The following is a 22,754-nucleotide window of genomic DNA, read 5'->3' as shown; positions in this document are numbered from 1 at the left end:
AAGATAATTGATGTAATTTTGTAGCCTGGCATGTTTTGTAGTATGCTGAATCACAAATGAAGCAGCAACCTTTTAACCCAGAATGCTGTACAAAACTACACCAAACAAATCATAATTCACACTGCCATGCAAAAACCAGGAAAACTTCAGTTTTTTTGTAGGGGGAATCAGGAGATCTTTAGCATGGTATTATCGTGGTTAGTTCCATACAGTAAACAATTGCTTGAGCTTTTATCTTAACGGAGAAGTAGAGATGGAACACTTTTATTAAAAATGGACATGTCCTATCAACTATTATAATTACATGAAAGCAACACGTTTCCATAGTCTTGTATACAAAATATGGGATTCAGGTGTAGCTGGCCTTTCCAGGTCAATTCCACTGGATATTAAGGAGTTCACAACTTACACTCCAAAGCTTCTTTGCTGCTTCATCATTACGTGCTTGAGATGCCACATTTGCTGGTTTACAATCACTGTTATGTAAAGGAAGAAAGCATGTTAGCAATGCTCTTTTGCATTAATAATTCTAAACATTAATTATAATTAATTGTATTCACTTTAATATAATTTTAATTATATATAATAATTATATAATTAGAGGGATGCGGTGGCTCAGTAGGTTAGGACGCTGAGCTTGTCGATCAGAAGGTCGGCAGTTTGGCAGGTCGAATCCCGAGTGCCGCGTAACAGAGTGAGCGCCTGTTACTCGTCCCAGCTTCTGCCCACCTAGCAGTTCGAAAGCACGTAAAAAGGCAAGTAGAAAAATAGGGACTACGGTGGGAAGGTAACAGCGTTCCGTGCACCTTTGGCGTCTAGTCATGCCGGCCACATGACCACGGAGACGTCCTCAGACAAGCGCTGGCTCTTCGGCTTTGAAACAGAGATGAGCACCGGCCCCTAGAGTTGGAAACGACTACCACGCATGTGCGGGGGGAACCTTTACCTTTACCTTTACCTTAATTATATAATTAATATGTTCAGACTTGGCAAACAAAGAACAAACTAAATCTCACTGACTATAAAAGAGGCGTGCCAAACAAAACATGCCTGAACAATGGACTCCTCAATTACTAATACAAGTTACTAGCATTCTTTCCTTTTTCTAACAAAGGATTTACACTGTATATATTAGCAGCATGCAAATATAAATTACGACTTACGAGCACAATCGAGCTGAAAATTTCCATTGTTAAGCAAGACAGTTGTCAAGTGAGTTTTGCTCCATTTTACAACCTTTCTTACCAAAGAAAGTTGTTAAGTGAATCACTGCCATTGTTTAGTATCATGATTGTGAAGTGAATCTGGCTTCTCCGTTGGCTTTGCTTGTCAAGGTCTCAAAAAATGATCACGTGGCAACAGGACATTACTTACAAGCCAGTTGCCAAGCTTCTGAATTTTGATCACATGACCATAGGGAAGTTGCAATGGTTGTAAGTGTGAAAAACAGTCTTAAGTCACTTTTTTTGGTGCCGTTGTAACTTCAGTCACTAAACAAATGGTTATAAGTCGAGGACTACCTCTATTGAATTTTAAAAGGGAAATTCAGCAAGACTGACAGCCAATTTGGTGTAGTGATTTAAAGTACCAGGTTGGGGCCTGGGAGGCCATGAATTCTAGTTCTGCTTTAGGCCCAAAGCCAGTTGGATGACTTTGGATCAGTCATTCTCTTTCAGTCCTAAGAAGAAGGCAATGGCAAACGACTTCTGAAAATCTTGCCAAGAAAAATGCAGGGCCTTGTCCAGGTATTTGCCGGGAGTTGAGACTGCGCCCCCCTCCCCTGCACACACACATCAAATCAGCAAAGCTTCTGCATCTGTCACTGCCTCTCCACATAGCCCTCTCTTACAGTTCCCCTCATCTTCACTGCTTTCCCTCTTAGCCACTCTGACTGCCTTGACTTTCTCCTACTCTTCTACTCACCCAGGACAACCATATTTCCTTCTGTATCCACAGCAACCTTGTTTGTTCATATTATAAAGTTAAATGCATGTTTCAAGCATGGACCAGCTGCAAAATGACTGTTCTGTGGACACCCAGAACGCATGCCCAGAATCTTTTGCACTTTCCTTGTACAAAGCCGTCATTGATAAGTTTTAATGCATCAAGACGCAATTTATTTATTTATTTAATTTAATTTGTATACCGCCCTTCTCCCGAAGGACTCAGGGCGGTGAACAGGGCAATAAATACTAAAATACAGAAATACAAAAATTAAGAAGAGATTAAACCATAATGCCCAATAAAACAGATCCCAAAACCCATCAGACCAGGCCAGCTTGTTCAAACAAATAGGTCTTGAGATCACGTCGGAAGGAGCGAAGGTCGGGGGCCATCCGGAGCTCAACCGGTAAACGGTTCCACAGATCCGGCGCACCCACAGAGAACGCCCTCCCCCTGGGGGCCACCAGTCAGCACTCTCTGACCGGTGGCACCCTGAGGAGGCCCTCTCTGTGGGAGCGCACTGGGCGGAGGGAAGTTGATGCCGGCAGCAGGTGCTCCCTAAGGTACTCCGGAACCATGCCATGTAGGGCTTTAAAGGTCATTACCAGCACCTTGAATCTCACCCGGAAGACAACTGGAAGCCAATGCAGCTCACGGAGCAGAGGTGTAACATGGGAGTATCGGGAGACCCCCAACACGACTCTCGTGGCTGCATTCTGCACCAGTTGGAGCCTCCGAGTGGTCCTCAAGGGCAGCCCCATGTAGAGAGCGTTGCAGTAGTCTAACCGAGAGGTCACAAGCGCATGAGTGACTGTACGCAAGGCATCCCGGTCTAGATAGGGCCGCAACTGGCTCACCAGGCGAACCTGGGCAAAGGCCCCCCTAGTCACAGTTACTATATGATCTTCTAAAGAAAGCTGTGAGTCTAGGAGGACTCCCAAGTTGCGGGCCCTATCTACGGGGGGTAATAACTCACCCCCCATAGTAAGAGATGGGATAATCTGAGTTTCCCGAGATGCCGGCACGTACAGCCACTCAGTCTTGTCAGGGTTGAGCCGAAGCCTGTTCCTCCCCATCCAGACCCGAACCGCCTCCAGGCAACGGAACATCACATTGAGGGCATCACTGGGATGGTTTGGGGTCAAAATAAAAAGCTGGGTATCATCAGCATACTGATGATACCCAACTCCAAAACCACAAATGATCTCACCCAGAGGCTTCATGTACATGTTGAACAGGAGAGGCGAGAGGACCGACCCCTGAGGAACTCCGCAAACGAGAGGCCTCGAGGTTGACCTCTGTCCCCCTGCCAACACCGACTGCAAACGTCCCAGGAGGTAGGAGGAGAACCACTGAAGAACCGTGCCTGCCACTTCCAATCCCCTGAGACGGCGCAGCAAGTTACCATGGTCGATGGTATCAAAAGCCGCTGAGAGGTCTAATAGGACTAGGACAGAGGAATATCCCCTGTCCCGAGCCCTCCAGAGATCATTCACCAGAGCGACCAATGCCGTCTCCATGCTGTACCCGGGCCTGAAACCCGATTGGTATGGGTCTAGATAATCAGCTTCATCCAGGACCAAAGGGAGCTGATGCAGGGCCTCCTTTTACACAACTATCCTGGCATATTTTAGAAGCTACTTAATATACTACGATTCGTCATTCATTCTGAACACGTATGCCTATAGCTTAAAGATACATATGCTCGACTAGAATGGCCACTATGTGTGTATCACGTAACTATGGATCTTTATCCTTACCACTAGCTAAGGGAGCCATTAGGGCTGATGTCACCGTGAATGCAGTGGGACTGGATTCAGATTTCTAATCTTATTATTAAAAAGTTTTACAATACATTTTATTTTTAACAAAACACAACCCCTCCCAACCCTCTCCCCACTCCCCAACCCTCCCCACCCCCTCCCTTCCCTTCCCCTCCCCGACTTCCCAGAGCTAAATACAGGGTGTAAAAATACAAACAATCATAATCAACCTTATGCAAACAACAATAAACTATTAAATCTATCACACTTTAACTCTTATAAAATAACTACAAGCAGTATAAATATCACATCAGTTCTTATTCAAATGCTAAATGAAACTTTTTAGTCCCATATTTAAAATATAATCAATCCATTTTGTCCATCCATTATATCTCTGTTGCGAATAGCCTTTCAGGTACGCTGAGATCTTACAATCTTTTTTTCTCTTAAAATATTATACAGCTGCAAATGCCATACATTCCTTTCCAAACTTAAAATTTCCTTATATGTAATCATATCATATTTAACCCCAACACTTATATTTTCTATTGCGTGTTTCGATATTGCCCATATAGGTATCTTACAATTTAACTTATATCTATACTTTTCCCAAACTCGCAACAGAGCATGTCTTAAAATATATACCTTAAACACATTATCCACCTTCATACAATAAATATGCATACCAGCCAAATAACAAATCATGACCTTCAAAATTTAATAATCTCATTTGTGTTAAATTAATCCAATCACTTATCACTGACAAGGCAGCAGCTTCATAATATAGTTTAAAATTAGGCATTTTAAGACCACCTCTCTCACACATATCCTGCATAATATTAACTTTAACTCGTGGCCTTTCCCCTACCCAAACAAATTTATTAATACCCTTTTGCCATTCCTCCAAATTTGAATCCTTTTTAAGAATAGATATCATTTGACATAAAAATAAAAATTTCAGCAAGACATTCATTTTCACTACTGCAATTCTACCCACTAAAGATAATTGTAGTTTTTTCCAACTATCCAATTCTTTTTGAACTTTTCCCCATAACTTTTCATAATTATTTTCATATAACTTTACATTTGAAAGTAACAAATATATCCCCAAATATTTATCCCTTTTAACAATTTCAAATCATCCAGAAACTTTCCCATATTGCGTTGTTATCTCCTTCAGTTCTACAACTGAGTCTTCAGGCTTGTCTCATTCGTCTCAAAGCAGCACGCGTCATCCTCTGGTCTCTGGCCTCCTCTGATGATACTGAAATTTGATCCACTCCTGTAACTTTCTCATCTATCTGCGTTGTTCCTCCAGCACCTTGTAAATAATCAATGCATCGTTGAAACTCTCCCTCACCATTCTTCTTTGTAGCTTCCAAAAGTGGTATGGGGGCTGCTTTTAAAACATTACTATAAAAATCACGTGCCTGCAACACTGTAGTAAGACGATGTCTCATACCTCCATACATCACCACCATACCCACTGGAATCTCCCATCTGAACTTAATATCACGTCGTCTTAATTCTTGTGCCAAAAAGGGAAATTCCTTCCTTCTCCTTAGGATTCTTGGAGGGATCTCTTTTAAAATCAAGACTTCTTGCTCAGCAATTGCAAATTTAATACTGTAGGAGGCTTGAATAACCTCATTTCTAATTGCTCTCTTTGTAAAGTAAACCACCACATCTCTAGGTAGTTTCCTTTGTCTTGCAATCCACGAATTAACACGGAAAATTTTATTTATATCTTCCATAATTGCATCTGCTGGTCGCCCCAGCACCCCTTCCAAAACCTCAGAAACTATTTTCTTCAAATTTTCTTTAAAATCCTCTTTTAAGCCTCTAATTCTCACAGCAAACTCCATCTCATGATACTGTACCAAGGTCAATCACTATCAATTTTCTCCACCACATTTTCAGTCTGTCATTTTTGCATCTAATCTAATATTATTTTGGCTGAGATCTTCCACTCTCTAGTCCATATAGCCATGCCTTGAAATGCAGATAAGATGTCTGCCCTTATTTCTGTTAACTTCTCATCCAGAAACTCTGTGAACCTTTCATTCATAAGCTCAGCTAATTGTTGCGATTGCTTTTCCATGGCCTCTTGTAACACATTCTGCAAGTCTTTAACTGTAAAAGTTGATACAGGTACAGATGCGGGTGCAGGGGAAGGGGGCAATAAAGCTTGTAACGAAAACTGCTGCACCGGAAAAGCCCCCGCACTTCTAAGAGCTTTAGAGGATTTGGCAGCCATTTTCACCCACTATTGCCTGCTACGCACTTTCACTTTCAAACTCCGCAAAATCCATTGAGTTAAAGATCATAAATTCACTTTCACCTAAATCTCCTGTATCGCTCTGCCTGCATCTAGGTTCTCAAAGGTTCTCTCTTGCTGGCAGGGATGGTTGCTGACGCCCTGCTCTGCTCCAAAAAGCCCAGAGCAGAGGCGCCCCGCAGTCCGGAGCATACCCAGGCTTCAGGGGGGCTCAATTCTTCAGCCGCCAAAACTTTTAGCTCTGGCAGCCCTGGAGAGCTCTACCCCTACCTGGGCGCTCACCCCCTCCTCTTCTCCCGAGGAGGGGGCTTCCGAGCCGCCAAAACAGCTGATCAGCGCTGTTTTCGGCGGCTCTACGGAGCCGGCGGGGCTGACAGCCAGAATGGCTGCCTGCGGCAACGCCTTACCACCTGGAAGTCCAGATTTCTAATCTTTTAAAGCAGTAGTTTTCAATCTTTTTCATCTCACAGCACACAACTCATAGACAGGACTTTGAGCCTGTAAAACTGGAAGTCCCTGGCAACACAAGTTGTTGCGAGTCAGGAGGAGAAAGGGAGGCAATCTGCCCCCTGGCAATGTCACAAGAGGTGGAATTCTGTGTTGTGCATCTGTGTAGGACTTTTCCTGTCATGTAGTTTGGCTCACATACAGCACCTACATGGACCACTGGTTGAAGACTGCTGCTTTAAAGAGACAACTGGTGATATCGCCTGGTGCTGTTAGGCAAGAATCAGCAGGTGAGATTCATTCTTTTTGAATGACTTCTCCACTTATTAGAGATACAAGAATTCTTAACCCACCAGTAACTCATTACTAGGGACTTGCTAAGCCCCATACCAAATGTTTGCATTGAGCCCAGGGGGAGCCTCACTGAAGTTTCAAAATGATACCAATAGCAATCATAACTCCTGTTTGTATCCTGGTTTATTTTGAGCTGGTTATCCAAAGCTTCTTTCCCCATACGAAGGCCTATATGGTGACTAGGGGGGTTAGAGCAAAACCAGAACAATGTTTTTCCTTAGATTTGCAGTAAAACCTTTGTTCTCTCTCACCACCTCCCAATGCCAGTCATCCCACATCAACTCACCTGAAATACATTCCACTGACTGTCTCCAGTTCCTCTGTCACCGCACAATATATGCTGGTCTGGGCTCCTTGCCAAGGTGTTTTCAAGAAGACAGCAAATATGTTCCACAAAACTTTTAGTGTAAAGGAATGACGAACAAGTTCAGACAAAACTGCACCTGGATGCACAGCATTCACAGTGACACCAGTACCTGCAAGGAGACAAACCAGGCATGTACTCAAAAATATTTATTATTTATTTATTAATTTAATTTGTATACCGCCCTTCTCCCGGAGGACTCAGGGCGGTGAACAGGGCAATACATAATAAAAACAAGATACAAAAATTAAAAATTATTAAAAGTAATTAAACAACGATGCCCATAATAAATTAGTACAGATTAAAAGTTAAGTTAATTTATAAAACCCAACCCCATCCCATCAGGTCAGGCCGGCTTGTTCAAAAAGGTGGGATTTAAGATCGCGCCGGAAGGAGCGGAGATCAGGCGCCATCCAGAGCTCGACCAGAAGATGGTTCCATAAATCCGGTGCGCCCACAGAGAACGCCCTCCCCCTGGGGGCCACCAGTCGGCATTCTTTGACCGGTGGCACCCTGAGGAGGCCCTCTCTGTGGGAGCATACTGGGCGGAGGGAAGTTGACGCCGGCCGCAGGTGCTCTCCAAGGTATTCCGGACCCATGCCATGTAGGGCTTTGTAGGTCATTACTAACACCTTGAACCTCACCCGGAAGACAACTGGAAGCCAATGCAGCTCGCGGAGCAAAGGTGTGACATGGGAGTGTCGGGAAACTCCCAGCACAACTCTCGCGGCTGCATTCTGCACCAGTTGGAGCCTCCGGGTGGTCTTCAAGGGTAGCCCCATGTAGAGAGCCTTGCAGTAGTCAAGACGAGAGGACACGAGCGCATGAGTGACCGTACGCAAGGCATCCCGGTCTAGATAGGGCCGCAACTGGCGCACCTGGGCGAAGGCCCCCCTAGTCACAGCTACTATATGGTCTTCTAGGGAAAGCTGTGAGTCTAGGAGGACTCCCAAGTTGCGAGCCCTATCTACAGGAGGTAATAACTCATCCCCCATAGAGAGGGGTGGGATATCCTGAATGTCCCGAGATGCCGGTACGCACAGCCACTCAGTCTTGTCAGGGTTGAGTCGAAGCCTATTCCTCCCCATCCAGACCCGGACCGCCTCCAGGCAACGGGACATCACGTCAAGGGCATCACTGGGGTGGTTTGGGGTCGAAATGAAAAGCTGGGTATCATCAGCATACTGATGATACCCAACTCCAAAGCCACGAATGATCTCACCCAGCGGTTTCATGTAGATGTTGAACAGGAGAGGCGAGAGGACCGACCCCTGAGGAACTCCACAAACGAGGCCTCGTGGTCGACCTCTGCCCCCCTGCCAACACCGACTGCGAGCGTCCCAGGAGATAAGAGGAGAACCACTGAAGGACCGTGCCTCCCACTCCCAATCCCCTGAGACGCTGCAGCAGGATACCATGGTCGATGGTATCGAAAGCCGCTGAGAGGTCTAATAGGACTAGGACAGAGGAATATCCCCTGTATCGAGCCCTCCAGAGATCATTCACCAGCGCGACCAATGCCGTCTCCATGCTGTACCCGGGCCTGAAGCCCGATTGGTACGGGTCTAGATAATCCGCTTCAGCCAGGACCAGAGGGAGCTGATGCGCCACCACACTCTCAACAACCTTCGCAAGAAAGCGAAGGTTGGAGACCGGACGAAAGTTATTTAACACAGCTGGGTCCAAGGCAGGCTTCTTGAGGAGAGGTCTCACCACCGCCTCTTTCAAGGCAGCGGGGAAACTACCCTCACTCAAAGAGGCAGATATAACCGCCTGGAACCAGCCTCGTGTCCCCTCCCGGGCTGCATAAACCAGCCAGGAAGGGCACGGGTCCAATAAACATGTGGTGGAGCTCAGCCTCCCCATAATCCTGTCCACTTCCTCCGGAGTTACAGGATCGAACTCCTCCCAGGTAACATTGACAAGACCACCCGTGTCCTGATCATCCGACTCTGCCCAGTCGGAGTCCAGACCGGTCCGAATCCGAGCGATTTTGTCCGACAGATGTTGACTAAACTCCTCGGCACGCCCCTGCAAGGGTTCCTCACTCACCTCCTGATTAAGGAGGGAGCGGGTCACCCTAAACAGGGCAGCCGGGCGATTATCTGCGGATGCGATGAGGGCAGCGAAGTAGTTAGACCTCGCCACCCTCATCGCTGCGAGATAAGACCTAATATGGGTTCTTAGTCGCAATCGGTCGGATTCAGATCGACTGTTAATATACTGTTAATGGGATCAGCCTACACAAAAGCAAAGGATTTGGTTTGAATTACAAAAAGGAAAATACGATTCCAGTGTAAACTTAGAGTTTCAATAGAAGAGAATATATGAAGCTCAAGGTTAAACTGTGGAGTCCTTGGTGCCATACTTTTAGTTGCGTATGTGGGATTACTATAGTTTCTAGATGCTATATTATTGTTTCTGCTCTGAGTTCTGAGAGTGATGCCATGGATCCCCTTTGATTTGTGCATATATTTGTCCTTAAAATTAACAGTATATTTGTGTATATAGTATACAGTATATTTAGTGTATTTGGCTAGAACAGCTAGCCATGGGTTGTGTAGAAGGGCTGTCATGGGTTTTTTCACTAGCTCTGGATGTATGGACATAAAGAGTGGTGCAACATAAAATGAAACCATGATTTCTATTTTTAGGTGTTTGGTTTTCTGGAGGCACAGTAGTGGGATGAGATATCAACGCTTTTTCCTCTCTAGATAATGCCAGGCAAACAATGAAGCAGAAAATAATGCCATAATTAAAGGAACTGCCAAGGGAAAAAAATCACATTCCTACCCAAATTGGCAGGGCAAACTACTATATATGAACACTGATGGTGTTATCTTGCTTGCAAGCATATAACCAAGCTCAGAAAACACCAAGGACTCCACAAATTAGAGTTTATGTCACATCTGTCCATATGAAGTACATGCACACTAAAACCAAAAATAAATAAATCGTATTTGTAGTCCATTCAATGGCAGTTGGACTAAAGGTGACCAATGGCTTCCTTTGTGTGCAAACAATCCTTATACCTATGGTAGAAGCTTAAGTATCTCTCTCTCTCTCTGTAATTAGTTTATTTTAAATTACTTAGGAAAAAGTCCTAAAACGTTCAGTACAGGTAGTCCTTAACTTACGACCACAATGGAGACCAAAATTTCTGTGGCTAAGCAAGACAGTTATTAAGTGAGTTGTGCCCCATCTTGTGATCTTTTTGCCAATTGTTAAGCGTATCACTGCAGTTGTTAAGTGAATTGTGCCGTTGCTAAGTGAATTTGGCTTCCTTTATTTACTTTGCTTTCTGGAAGCCAACTGGGGAGGTTATAAAAGGTGATCACATGAGCCGGGACACTGCAGCTGCCATAAATACATGCCAGTTGTCAAATGGCTGAAATTTGAACATGTGACCATGGGGATGCTACAAAGTATGAAAACAGTCATAGGTCACTTTTTTAGGTGTTGTTATAACTTCAGTCACTAAACGAATGATTGTAAGTTGAGGACTACTTGTATGTGTGCATAGGGCAGAAATACCAGGGCTTTTGCAGGTTGTTCCAGCACCTGCTCTCTTTGCTTCTCGAGATCACATTTCTGCTCAGCTCAATCCTGGCCAATTTTTGCCATTCTATTTTACATATTGGGTAGCAAGAACTGGAGTTTAAAGAAAAGGTCTTACTTCAAAAATATTAGGACTTCTCCCATACCAGTACCCCAATTTTCCCAGTAGTTTTTGCATCTAAATAACCTTGTCAACTAAAGACACTGCAAACTTCCAGCTCACCTTGCAGATGTTTAGCCAATTCCCGTGAGAAAAGAATATTGGCCAGCTTGCTTTGACAGTATGCCAGGCCCCGGATGTAGAACTTTTCACCCTGGAGATTATTGAAACAAATGCTCCCCATATGATGAGCCAATGAAGACACATTTATAATACGAGCTGGTGCACTTTGTTTCAGACGCTTTATTAGCAGGAATGTTAGAAGAAAATGTCCTAATAGGAAAGATTATGAACAGTAATTTGAATTTTGTGGTTAGATCTACACGCACTGGTTTTCATTAAACATATGTGTTACAAGGATTTACCTATACCTCTCCCAACATATCACACTAAGTAATTGTCCTTAAGGGATTTATCCAATTTTTTATTTAAAAAAATATATTCATTCCCTTTCATATATTCTGAATATTTGTATATCTGTCACTCAGATAGGAAAGCATCTCCACTTCTCCCATGCTTCGCATTTGGTATGAAGGCTTTATGGTGAATGTGTCAGGACCGGCCCCAAACCACATCTTAGGAAGACAAAACTCTTGGAGTCAAATCTAGTCCCAAAAGAATCTTTACTATGACATGCTTGGTTGTAGGAATACAAGACAGGACTTAATATTGTCCCATGAACTAAACCCTTATAAAGAGTTCCCGGTTTAACCCCCCCCCTTAACCCCATTTGGTCAGTCCCCCATCATTTACCTCGTATCATCCCTCTCATGGGAAAAGGAACTTAGGACCTTTTATGTTTATTGCTCTCTTCCCTGACACAAGCCAGATGCTAGCCCCCCCTTTTGTTTCCCCAGTTCAAAAGGCTTCTCTTTTCCTTTGAAATGCCTAATACCGGTTCAATACACATCCATTCTCTCCTCTTCGGGAGATGGCAGAATCCATGGAATAATGTTTGAAACATACATTTATGAATATGATATAAATGTTCTGGTATACCAAATGTTCCATATGTCATGTGTTCCACTTTTGACATACAGAACAATCCTTCAGATATCTGGAGGGCTATTCAGGTGATTTTTGAGGCAACCATTGTTGTTCTTCCCAGTGACCCATGTCTTTTACCTTTCTACTCTCTCGAGTCCAATTTTTGCTCAGAGCTTTTCTGATGAAGGAATCATGAGCACTGATTTTAGCCAAAACAAGAGATACCATCTAGCATTTTTGTGACTTCTTGAATGACTTTATACTATGCTCTTGAAATATTTTTTACACGATAATATGTTTCATGCAAATGGTTTTTACTCTTTGGAAGATTCATGGTTTCCCCAAATCTTCTCCATTTCAAGTGTCCTGGTAGACTAGTGGAAACCCCCCACCTCCCAAATTTAGAAATGAATTTGTAAGCTTGGCCAGACTGGTACATCATTTTTTTAACACTTCCCTGTCATTTATTTAATTCAATTTATATGGCTGCTCATCTCACCACAGTGACTCTGAGCAGAATAATAGTTCAAAACATGAAAAATGGATAACTAGAAGCCAAGGTAAACAAAACCCAATCAAATCATGATTAACATAACCATCTCATGGACTGATGAGGAAAGCCAGTCTGTGAGTTTTATATAAGGCAGGACTCAGCCCCAATCAACAGAGCCTTCATACAACTGAACTGAGATTTAGGTTGATTACTTTTTCAGACTAGCAAACTACATATTGAATAGTTCTGTTTATGAAATAAATGAATCAGAAAAGCCGGCAATATTTTTTCGCTTAATTTCTCTTTATATATCAATCAGATGCATATGAAACTCCAACAACATTCAACATAAAAGAATTCAGAAAATCTGAAAGAAGTTATTTTCTTTCCCAGAACTGTTTAAAATATGTAGATAGCTTTCAGCAATTTTGTGCTCTAAACTTTGGTTGAATTAAAATATGTAAGCAGGATCAGGATTCGATAAAACATAGATGGTAAACTACCCGATAATACCAGGAATATAGGCTATACTGGGACATTTTTAAAAAGAATTCAGGAGAAGGTAATAGCAAATCATTTGCATATTGTTGCCAAGAAAATTATGTGAATATTTCCATGAAGTCACCAGATATCAAGAGCAACATGGCTTTCCAAATCGGGTGAGACAGTACCCATTGGATTTTTAGGAAGTAAGATTGTCTGGTGCAATTGTGTTCTCAAAGTTTCCATTTCCCCTCCCGCCCACACAATTACAAGCCTAATAACTTTCTGATTACTGAAATCAACTAAGGACTATGCACGTTCAAATAGCTCCTTAAAACTTGATGAAGAAACTGATGCATTAAAAATTCACAGTGAGATCAAGGAAAACAGTAATCCCTGTGAGAATAATTATGATAATATTGTTTTACCTCACCCTTCCCATGTTAGCATGAATTTAAACAAATGAACAGCAATAACTCTTATCTCAATCATGGCTCATAGAGCCTTAAGGAAAACCTGTGTGCTCCTCTACATAACAATTACAATCTTCTGAAAGGCCTCTGCAGAATTCAACCACTTCATAAAGATTTTAAAAAAATTGTAATGTAAGCTCGGTCTTTTACCATATGCAGGTACAACATTACAATTTATATATAAAAGAGGCAGACATAGCATTGCAACATTGCAACACTCATTTTCTTTTTTATTCTCCCTGCATGCTCCCAAATGCAAAAGCACACAAATCTTTCCAATCTTTACATGGGGTCCAAACTCTTAACCTTATAGCACTAAGACAGAAGGGGGGGGTGAGTCTTAAATAAAACTGTCTAAGAGAAAAACTGATCAAGTAGATAAAGTTTAGCAATCTTACCAAGATGGTTGACTCCAAAATGCATCTCAAAACCATCAGCAGTCTTTGAATAGGGGCACATCATAACACCTGCATTGTTGATGAGTATGTGGAGTTCTTTCTCCTCTGCAAGAAAAAAGCCACATAGGTCAAATGAATAAAGAAGTCCAAGATAAAAAATACTGGAACTGGAGTAATAGAAACATAGTCACAGTTCAATTTCTTTCAGATTTTTCCCATAAACGTTTTGACAAGATAAAATTTGGTCCTATCGGACTCACACAAAATCACTCCAGAAAACAGGACAGGAAACAGTAGATCCCCTTCTATTTCATTCAGTAGTGCGCTTCCTTTAGGATTGCTTTGGCAATCCTATTAGTTGAAGTATTGCTATGCAGGTAGAAATCTAATTTTAAAATCAATAACCATTTTAATGGTGTTTAAAAGACAAAAACTGTTTTAACTTTTCGATATTTAGAATTATTTTTATTGCACTGGAAACCACCCAGAGCTGCTCTGGATAGCGAGATGGGCTGCAGATATACATTTCATAAATAAAGAATAAATAAAAAGCGTGCCCTAATTTCATCATGTGTACTGGATTTTTAGACAAATAATCAGGTATCATTTTGCCCCAAGTAACCCACCCACCCCACCTCGAGAAAACAATGTGCCTGAGACATACCTTTCAAGAAATTACTGGCAAATTCTCTGATAGATTTGGTGTCTGCCAAGTCTAATTTTTTTGCTATAACCCCTTGGTTTCCTGTCTTGATCCGGATTTCATGGGCTGCCTTTTCTGCTTTTGCCATATCTCTGCAAGCAAGGATGACTTTGGCACCTGCAACCATTAAAATACTAAAAGTAGCACAAAAAATTACATGTATAGAGGATTACTATTCAAATGATCATTTTGGCCAATTTTCCAGAAACAAAATTAATGCAAACAATAAAGATAGCAATAGACATAACCCTTGAAAAATATGACTTTGTGAAAAAAAGAGACTGATGGTGAAATAACAACAACAAAAATCTTGGGTCTTTCTTTCCCTGACTGGATTAAACCAAGACATATCTCAAAACATAATAAATTGTGGAAAGACATAGATATTAGTTAGGTGGAAAATTTTACCAAAAATCTTGGTTAGGATCTGCCAAAAAAGCCAATGCAGTCCCGGACTGCATCAACAGAGGGATAACATCAAAATCACAAGTCATGATAAAGAATAGAATAGGAATAGGAATAGGAATAGGAATAGGAATAGGAATAGGAATAGGAATAGAATTAGAGTTAGAGTTAGAATACTTCTTTATGAGTCAAGTGTGATTGGACACACAAGGAATTTGTCTTTGGTGCCATTTTATGTTGCCCCTGTGAGACCACATTTGGAACACTGTGTGCAATTCTGGTCACCATAATACAAAAGTAAAAAAAATGTTGAGACCCTAGAAAGTGTGTAAAGAACAGCAACAAAGATGATAAAGGATCTGGAGGTTAAATTATATAATGAACGGTTGAGGGAGTTAAGTATATCTAACCTATCAAAGAGAAGGATTAGGGGACATGAAAACTTCCTGAACTTGAAGGGCTATCACAGAGAAGAGGAGATTGATTGATTCTCCAAAGCATTACAGAGCAAGACAAGTAGTAATGGGTGGAAGCTGGTTAAAGAAAGATCTGACATAGAAGTAAGGAAAAAGTTGCTGATGGTGAGAACAATTAGTCAACGGAATAGCTTGATTCCCGGAATTGTTTGTGTTCCATCACTGAAGATTTTCAAAACTAGACTGGACAACCATTTGACCAAAATGATATATGGTCTACTGTCTTGAGCAGGGGGTTGAACTAGAAGACCTCCAAGGTCCCTTCCAGCCCTATGTTGTAATACCGCTAAATTAATCACTCAAGATGAACAGACTCAAAATGGCACAAATTATAATCTCAGAGAAATGCTTGCCCAACTAGCAAAACACAATCAATAGACTTACATGAAGTGGGAAAAATAAGATTCAAGAATTTGCAAGACTCAAAAGAAAGGGGAGATCTGCATTTCCTAACCTTAAATTATAGTGATTTTCATAGCACTCACTATGAAAATCACAGTGCAGCAAATTACTAATTTTACAAGATTCTGGCTTAGTCAGTGGATTTCATGGATATTGTATACATGGTACAAAGAAATAAGAAAATAATCTGAAGAGTGCAAAGCTTATTAAAAATATGGAATCTTCCAAAAAATGATAAATCCAGCATTCTCCATTAGTGTCACTTCCAAATACCTCTTACTTCAAGGAGAGCTACAGTAAAATGAATTCAACCCCATATGCCAATCCATATTCAGAAATCAAAGTAAAGACACAGCAAGAATGACTCAATGAAGTTAGGAACTAATCATGGTTGATATATTTACAAATTACTACAGGAACAAAAGTTAGAGGTAGTCCTCAGCTTACATTCATTCGTAAAGCAACATTTCAAATTTTTTTTAATTCTTTTTTTTTAAATTCCATTTATATCCCGCCCTTCTCCGAAGACTCAGGGCAGCTTACAAGCTTAGCAGTAGCCTTCATTCTATGTATATGCCTGCTTATTAGGGCTTTCATACAAGTTATGGCATGTTGCAAAGAATGGACTTAAAACCAATCCCTGAAGTCCCTACAGGTCAATGGGGAAGCTGGCAGGGAAGATCACAATTCATTCACTTCTGCCTGCTGCATCCTACTCGCCTGCACGCAGCCTCCCCTCTCCTCCCTCTCCTCCCTCAAGTCACACGCAGCCTATGCTAGGCTTCCCAAAACCTTCCCTGACTTTCCCCCAACTCTTGTATAACCTGTATTCATCCTCCTGAAATTTCCCCCGGCCTCCCTTAACTCATGCGTGGCCTGTGCTCAGCCTCCCAAGCTCTTCCTAAATTCACACGCATCCTGTACTCAGTCTTCCAAAATCTGGTCAGGTCTCCCTTGTGCCAGGCCTTCCAGGGCCTCCCCCCACATTCTTACCACTTCTTACTTAACAACCCATGTATCTTGAGATTATGACAGCAACTGGAATTCTGAGATGGTTGGCTCTAAGCAATGTAGTTGTAACATTGCTTAGCAATGGCAGTCCCAATCCCAATTACCGTTGCAACTCAAGCACTTCCTGTAATCTCAAGAAAAAAGGAAGGAACCTGAGAAAGAAGAGTTTGAAAAGATTAGGATGCTTTTATACTGTATAAAGGGTTTCTGAATATAACACATAGGTGGGACAAATTAAAAACTGAATGATAAAGTTGATGCAAACTTTCAAGACGCAAGTAGAATAATGGGAAAGATATTGGGGAAAACCCAATAAATTTACGATTACCAAGATACATAAATCATGTAACAAATACTGGAAATGCCACAACTAAAGAAACATCTTATGGCACACGATGGTTATCAATAAATCTCAAAAGTATTGGAACAAATTGTGAAGCTTTAAACATAAACTCTGAACTTAAACTACAAGATACTAGTGGAAAAACAAAAGAAATTACTTAAATGGCTTATAGCAATAACTTTAACAGGCAAAGTATAATGTATAGTGGTTAGCAGTTGGGAAAATAAATAGAAAATATGGAAGGAACAGGTTACCCAGGATTTTTTAAATAATATTTTTATGTTTTATTAGTAATTGTCTTTTACTTTTAAAGAGAGAGAGAGAGAATGAATGAGAATAGAATAGAATAGAATAGAATAGAATAGAATAGAATAGAATAGAATAGAATAGAATAGAATAGAATAGAATAATATTTGACATGTGGCTTAATATCAGAACTGCTGGCCAGAAATGGTCTGCAGTCTAGCAGTTTGAGCCTGGCTCCATGAGACAGAGTGAGCTCCCACCATTTGCTCCCCGGCTCCTGCCCACACCCAGCAGTTCGAAGGTATGTAGCATTGCAAGTAGATAAATGGGTACCACTTTGGTAGGAAAAACCTAGTTGTGTATGCAATGCAGAGAGCAGAAGCTGGCACTGGACCTGGCGCCAAACAGAATGAACTACCAATCTAGGCTGTTGGGACTACATTGTGTCTAGCATGTGTAGATTTCCCTGACATTGTATGCCATATGCTACATACATACATACATACATACATACATACATACATAGTACAAGCAGCCACCTGGTATCACATGAGAAAATGCTGAGATCTCTTAATAAGACAAAGATTTCTTCTTATGTACAGATAGCACAATTCCAGATAAGTACAATCCACATCCCCATAATAAGTTCACTATCTGAATATAGAGCTTTTGATGCATTCTTTGGGAAGCAGGGTATAGCTATGACACAAAAAGAAGAAAAGCAAAAACCACAACTACTCTCATTTACCCCATCTCCATGGCTGGAGGTCAGCACTTATCCAGCTAGCTCAAGTTACAGTACCAATTGCAAATGGTAAAAACTAGGTCAGAATTACAGGTGATCCTTGGTTAATAACCACTCCTTCAACAATCACTGAAATTTGCAGTGCTGTTGAAGGAACTCCAGCTGTCGCAGCATCCCATGATCACGTGGTCACCATTTGTGACCTTCACTGGCTTCCTACAAACAAAGTCAACAGGGAAACCAGCAGGAGGTCACAAATGGCAACCACAACCCATCCTTGTTTAATGACAATGTGGAATTCAAGGCCAGTGGAAATGCCTGAACTGCTGCCACTAAGCAAGAGTCATATAACATCATGTTTTAGAACTGCATTGTTGAGAGACAGAAAATTTGAGTCTCAGTTGCTGTTGTTAACCAAGAATGACCTATACTGAATTGCTGCAGTTCACTCAATGTCAAAATCAGCAGCAGGACATTAATGGAAAGAAGTCAATTTCATAAAATGAAATGCTATAGTGGAGACCTTACTTGTGTTCATACAATATGTTTACTCAGGTGAGCTACAAATCTTAGCTGTTGTTTTGTGCCTCAGTATATTGTGCAAGCTCAGTTCATGGCATAATGTACTAAGTGAACAAAACAGTGGCCTAATTCTATAATCAGCTAAAGTCTATTCTTGTATGCTAACAAGAGGTATTGTGACCCAAACTGGAACTGGGCAACTTTTGAGAAAGTCAACTGCCAAAGACAGGAATTCAGCCTTATATTGTGCAAGCATGAAGGTTGACTTTTGTTGGATGAGAATTTGCAGTTTACACAGGATTACTGTCAATTTTTACTTTATATTACAATGTATTTAAAAAGAGGGGACAATTTTTCTCAAAATCTGAATCTCCTAGAACTGTATTACATTCTACTGATGAATTTTGATTCTGCTGGAAAGACGAAGTTCCCTGTCCATTCCTTTTATTACAATTCCTACCATTCTGGGGGCTACAAGGGATAAGCCCTGTACACCGCCCTGAGTCCTTCGGGAGAAGGGCGGTATAAAAATATAATAAATAAAATAAAATAAATAAAAGCACATATGAATAACTTGCCTCTTCTTGCGAGGTCTTGTGCCGTTTCCTTCCCTATACCAGTGTTGGCTCCTGTGATCACTACAATTTTTCCATTCAGTTGTGCTGTAGACTTGCACACCCTTCCTCCAAAATACTTCCTATAAAATATAAATTAATGGAGTGGCTGAGGTTTTAAAATTCAGTCCCTCGTTGCAGTATTCACAATGCAAAGTTACGAAATCCAAGTTAGCTTCTCACGCGTTTATAACACACAAACACACACACTCACGCGGGGGGGGGGGGAAATATTCTGGACATACAATTCTTTGCAACAGGGAAAAACCCCAATTCACCAGAAATCGAGAGAGCACTAATACAGGACATCATTATACAGGACAGAATTATACAGATAACTGATTTAAAGATTTTTTTTTAAATGCCAGTAGTTTTTTTTTCTTTTGGAAGTTGCACTGGCGAGAGTTTTCCAGGGCCACAAGAGTTAGTCAAATGAATTTCACTACAAACCTGACATACGGCACTAGCATCAATACCGAAAGAGGGACCAAGAAGAAGAGCGACAGCACGGACCCCAGGAATCCCAGCATCATCCGCCCGGTTGTCTGGTCCGTTCGCTTTGCTTTTTGCGGGAGAATTGCTCAGTCAAAAAGGAAGGCGCAACCCCCTCAACGGAATGGCTCCGAAGGGGCGGCGACCCAGCCTGAATTTCCGGTGGAGCGGCATCAGACGCTGCAGGCTGAGGGCGGTGGAAAGGATGCTCCTTTTTCCCGCCTTCGAGTACAGAACGTTTTCGTTAGAGAAATCTCCTTATCCGAATGTGAAATGTACCGCCCACATTTCGGTTTCGGCAGGAGCAGGCTGCCCTAGCTCTGGCGTGACCTTAGATTTACAGGGGTCTTCAAACTTGGCCCCTTTATGACTTGTGGACTTTAACTCCCAGAATTCCTCGGCCAGGCACGCTAGCTGAGGAATTATGGGAGTTGAAGTCCACTAGTCATAAAAGGGACAAGTTTGAAGACCCCTGCCTTAGAACAGCGTTTCCCAGCCTTAGGAACTTGAAGATGCGTGGACTTCAACTCCCAGAATTCCCCAGCCAGCTATGCTGGCTGGGGAATTCTGGGAGTTGAAGTCCACGCATCTTCAAGTTCCTAAGGTTGGGAAACGCTGCCTTAGAAGATCTAAGTTTGGAGCTGAAGAGCCTGTATGGTCCACGAGCCGATCAGAAATATAAAATTTAAGGTGCAACGCAAAAGATCAGAGTTTTCGGCTTTCCAGGATACATAGCCTCTTCTTTTCTATTGTGAGGGCGGGGGGGGGAATATAGTTATAGTTATAGTTTAGTTTATTTGATTTATATACCGCCCTTCTCCTTGGTGGGACTCAGGGCGGTTCACAGGGCATACATAAGAAACACTATACAAAAATTAAAAAGAATTAAATCCATGCCCAATTAAAAACAGAAGTACAGATTAAAAACAATTAAAAGCCCTCACAATAGAAAATATAAGTGCTATCCGCTACGAGCAGCGTGAATGAAATACAGCATCTTTATGTGTCTTCCAAGTCACAAAAGGGGACGCGGTGGCTCAGTGGGTTAGGACGCTGAGCTTGTCGATCAGAAGGTCAGCAGTTTGGCGGATCAAATCCCGAGTGAGCGCCTGTTACCAACCTAGCAGTTCAAAAGCACGTAAAAATGCAAGTAGAAAAATAGGGACCACTACGGTGGGAAGGTAACAGCGTTCCGTGCACCTTTGGCGTCTAGTCATGCCGGCCACATGACCACGGAGACGTCCTCGGACAAGCGCTGGCTCTTCGGCTTTGAAACGGAGATGAGCACCGGCCCCTAGAGTCGGAAACGACTAGCACGCATGTGCGGGGGAACCTTTACCTTTAAGTCACGAAAGGGATTGTATGCACAATAGTTTCTAGCCCAGCTGTGTGTTTTGTTTTCCGTGACACTACACGATGGGATAAGAGAACTATATATTTTTTTGCAGAAGAATCCGGAGTATCCATGGGGAGAGGGGGCAAGACATATCAAAAATTCAAGATGGCTGCTGTGACCAAATAATCAAAGCCCCACCCCTTTTTCATGTGAATTCCTGGAGTAATACATGCTGTCCATGGATTAGGGATCTTAGCTTGCATAGGACACAATGAGCACAATTCTAATAAAATAGGGCTTTGGTTGTGCTTGTGTCATACAGGTCAAAACTGACCACTATTGTGCTTGTATCATACAGGTCAAAACTGATCACTACAGTATTGCCCTTATTATTTCAAGGAATGCAACACGGTATATGCATGACTAGTCTACAGCATATTTAATTTACTAAAAAGGATTATGCAAAAGTGTCAACTGTCCTACATCATGAAGTCAACATCTATGGATCTCATCTGGTGACTGGAAAATGGAAAATATGAAGAAGGATGTTTAGTGGAATAGTAAAGTGAAAGAGGATCAGGTGTGAAAAAATGCATATCAGAGTATGATTGTTTCCCAGAATGAGAATAAATAATGTAAAATGTGTATAGAGAGAAAAAAGTAGTTGCAGGGGATGTAATCAACAAGGACAAGGAACAGATAACCTTAAAAGAAAGAAAGTACATAACAATTTTAGTGGAAACAAAATATGGAAATTATGCGAAGAGTATGATCACATACAACATCTTTCTCCTTTTCTGGATTTACCATACAGGTCATCCTTGATATATGATCTTTCATTTAATGACCATTTAAAGTTGGTCATTAAAAATGTGACTTAACTCCTGGTCCTCTCGACTGTTGCAGTGATCAAATTTCAAGTATTTGGCAAGTGGTATATATTTATGACATTTGCAGTGTCCCAGGGTAAGGCGATCACCATTTATGACCTTCCCAGGAGGCTTCCAACAAACAGTTTAGTGCAGGGAGCCAAATTCACTTAGTGACCATGGCAAAAAAGTTGGTAAAATCTGGCACAACTCAATGACCACAACACTTAGTGACTGAAGTTCTGGTTCCAATTGTAGCAGAACTGGGGGTGGGGGAGATTGGGACCAGCTGAGAGGCTTTGCTGGAGCCCTGCTGAACCGGCAGGGAAGTGAGGAGCTCCGGTAGCCGCTGTTGTTCTGGTGGTGGGGCATGGCCTTTGGGAGGGATCAAAAAGAAACAGAAAGTCGACTCGGGGAAAAGGAAAAAACAGGGAGGTGGCAATTTTTGGACATCAGGTGGAGCAAGCGGGATGAAGAGAGAGAGAGTAGCTTTCTGGAGTTTTTTTGGTTAGAATAAGCCAGGCAAAGAGAGAGAGAGAGAATGAAAGAAAGTGGGCGTTTTGTGTCTTTTTCTTCATTGTGGGCAAGCTGGATGGAGAGAGGGAGAGAAAGTTGGGGGGAGTGGAGTCTTTTATTGTTTTTTTTTCTTCGTTGCAGGCCAGCCGGACGAAGAGAGGGAGAGAAGGTAGGTCGGGGAAGTTTTTTCTTCATTTCCTTTGTTGGGGTAAGCTGGCAGAGGAACAGCGAGGGAAGAGTTTGACTGGGTTGAATGTACTTTAGTGGGGAAAAGTTGGAGGGGGGGAAATAGAGAAGTTTCTGTAGAACCAGCTGGAATAGGCAAAGGAGACAGAGAAGGGGAGGTTTACGTGGAGTGAGGGCAGAGAAAGA

The 22,754-nt window shown here is 42.0% G+C and overlaps 1 protein-coding gene across 1 annotated transcript; it reads right to left on the bottom strand.

The window, feature by feature from the left end:
* Nucleotides 1-6: 6 nt before the first annotated feature.
* Nucleotides 7-19,699, bottom strand: LOC310632003 (retinol dehydrogenase 12-like; the record flags this gene model as incomplete). The annotated part of the gene is made up of 7 exons (XM_083348841.1): nucleotides 7-476; nucleotides 7,073-7,262; nucleotides 10,932-11,141; nucleotides 13,703-13,807; nucleotides 14,367-14,522; nucleotides 19,134-19,252; nucleotides 19,620-19,699. The coding sequence occupies 7 exons, from the start codon at nucleotides 19,697-19,699 to the stop codon at nucleotides 374-376; spliced, it is 963 nt and encodes a 320-aa protein (XP_083204967.1). The 3' UTR covers nucleotides 7-373.
* Between the last annotated feature and the right edge of the window lie 3,055 nt (nucleotides 19,700-22,754).

Source organism: Vipera ursinii (genome assembly GCF_947247035.1).
Source record: "Vipera ursinii genome assembly, chromosome: 1".
Lineage (NCBI taxonomy): Eukaryota > Metazoa > Chordata > Lepidosauria > Squamata > Viperidae > Vipera > Vipera ursinii.
The sequence above is the reverse complement of the archived record's forward strand: the minus strand, read 5'-3'. Positions and strand labels throughout refer to the sequence as shown.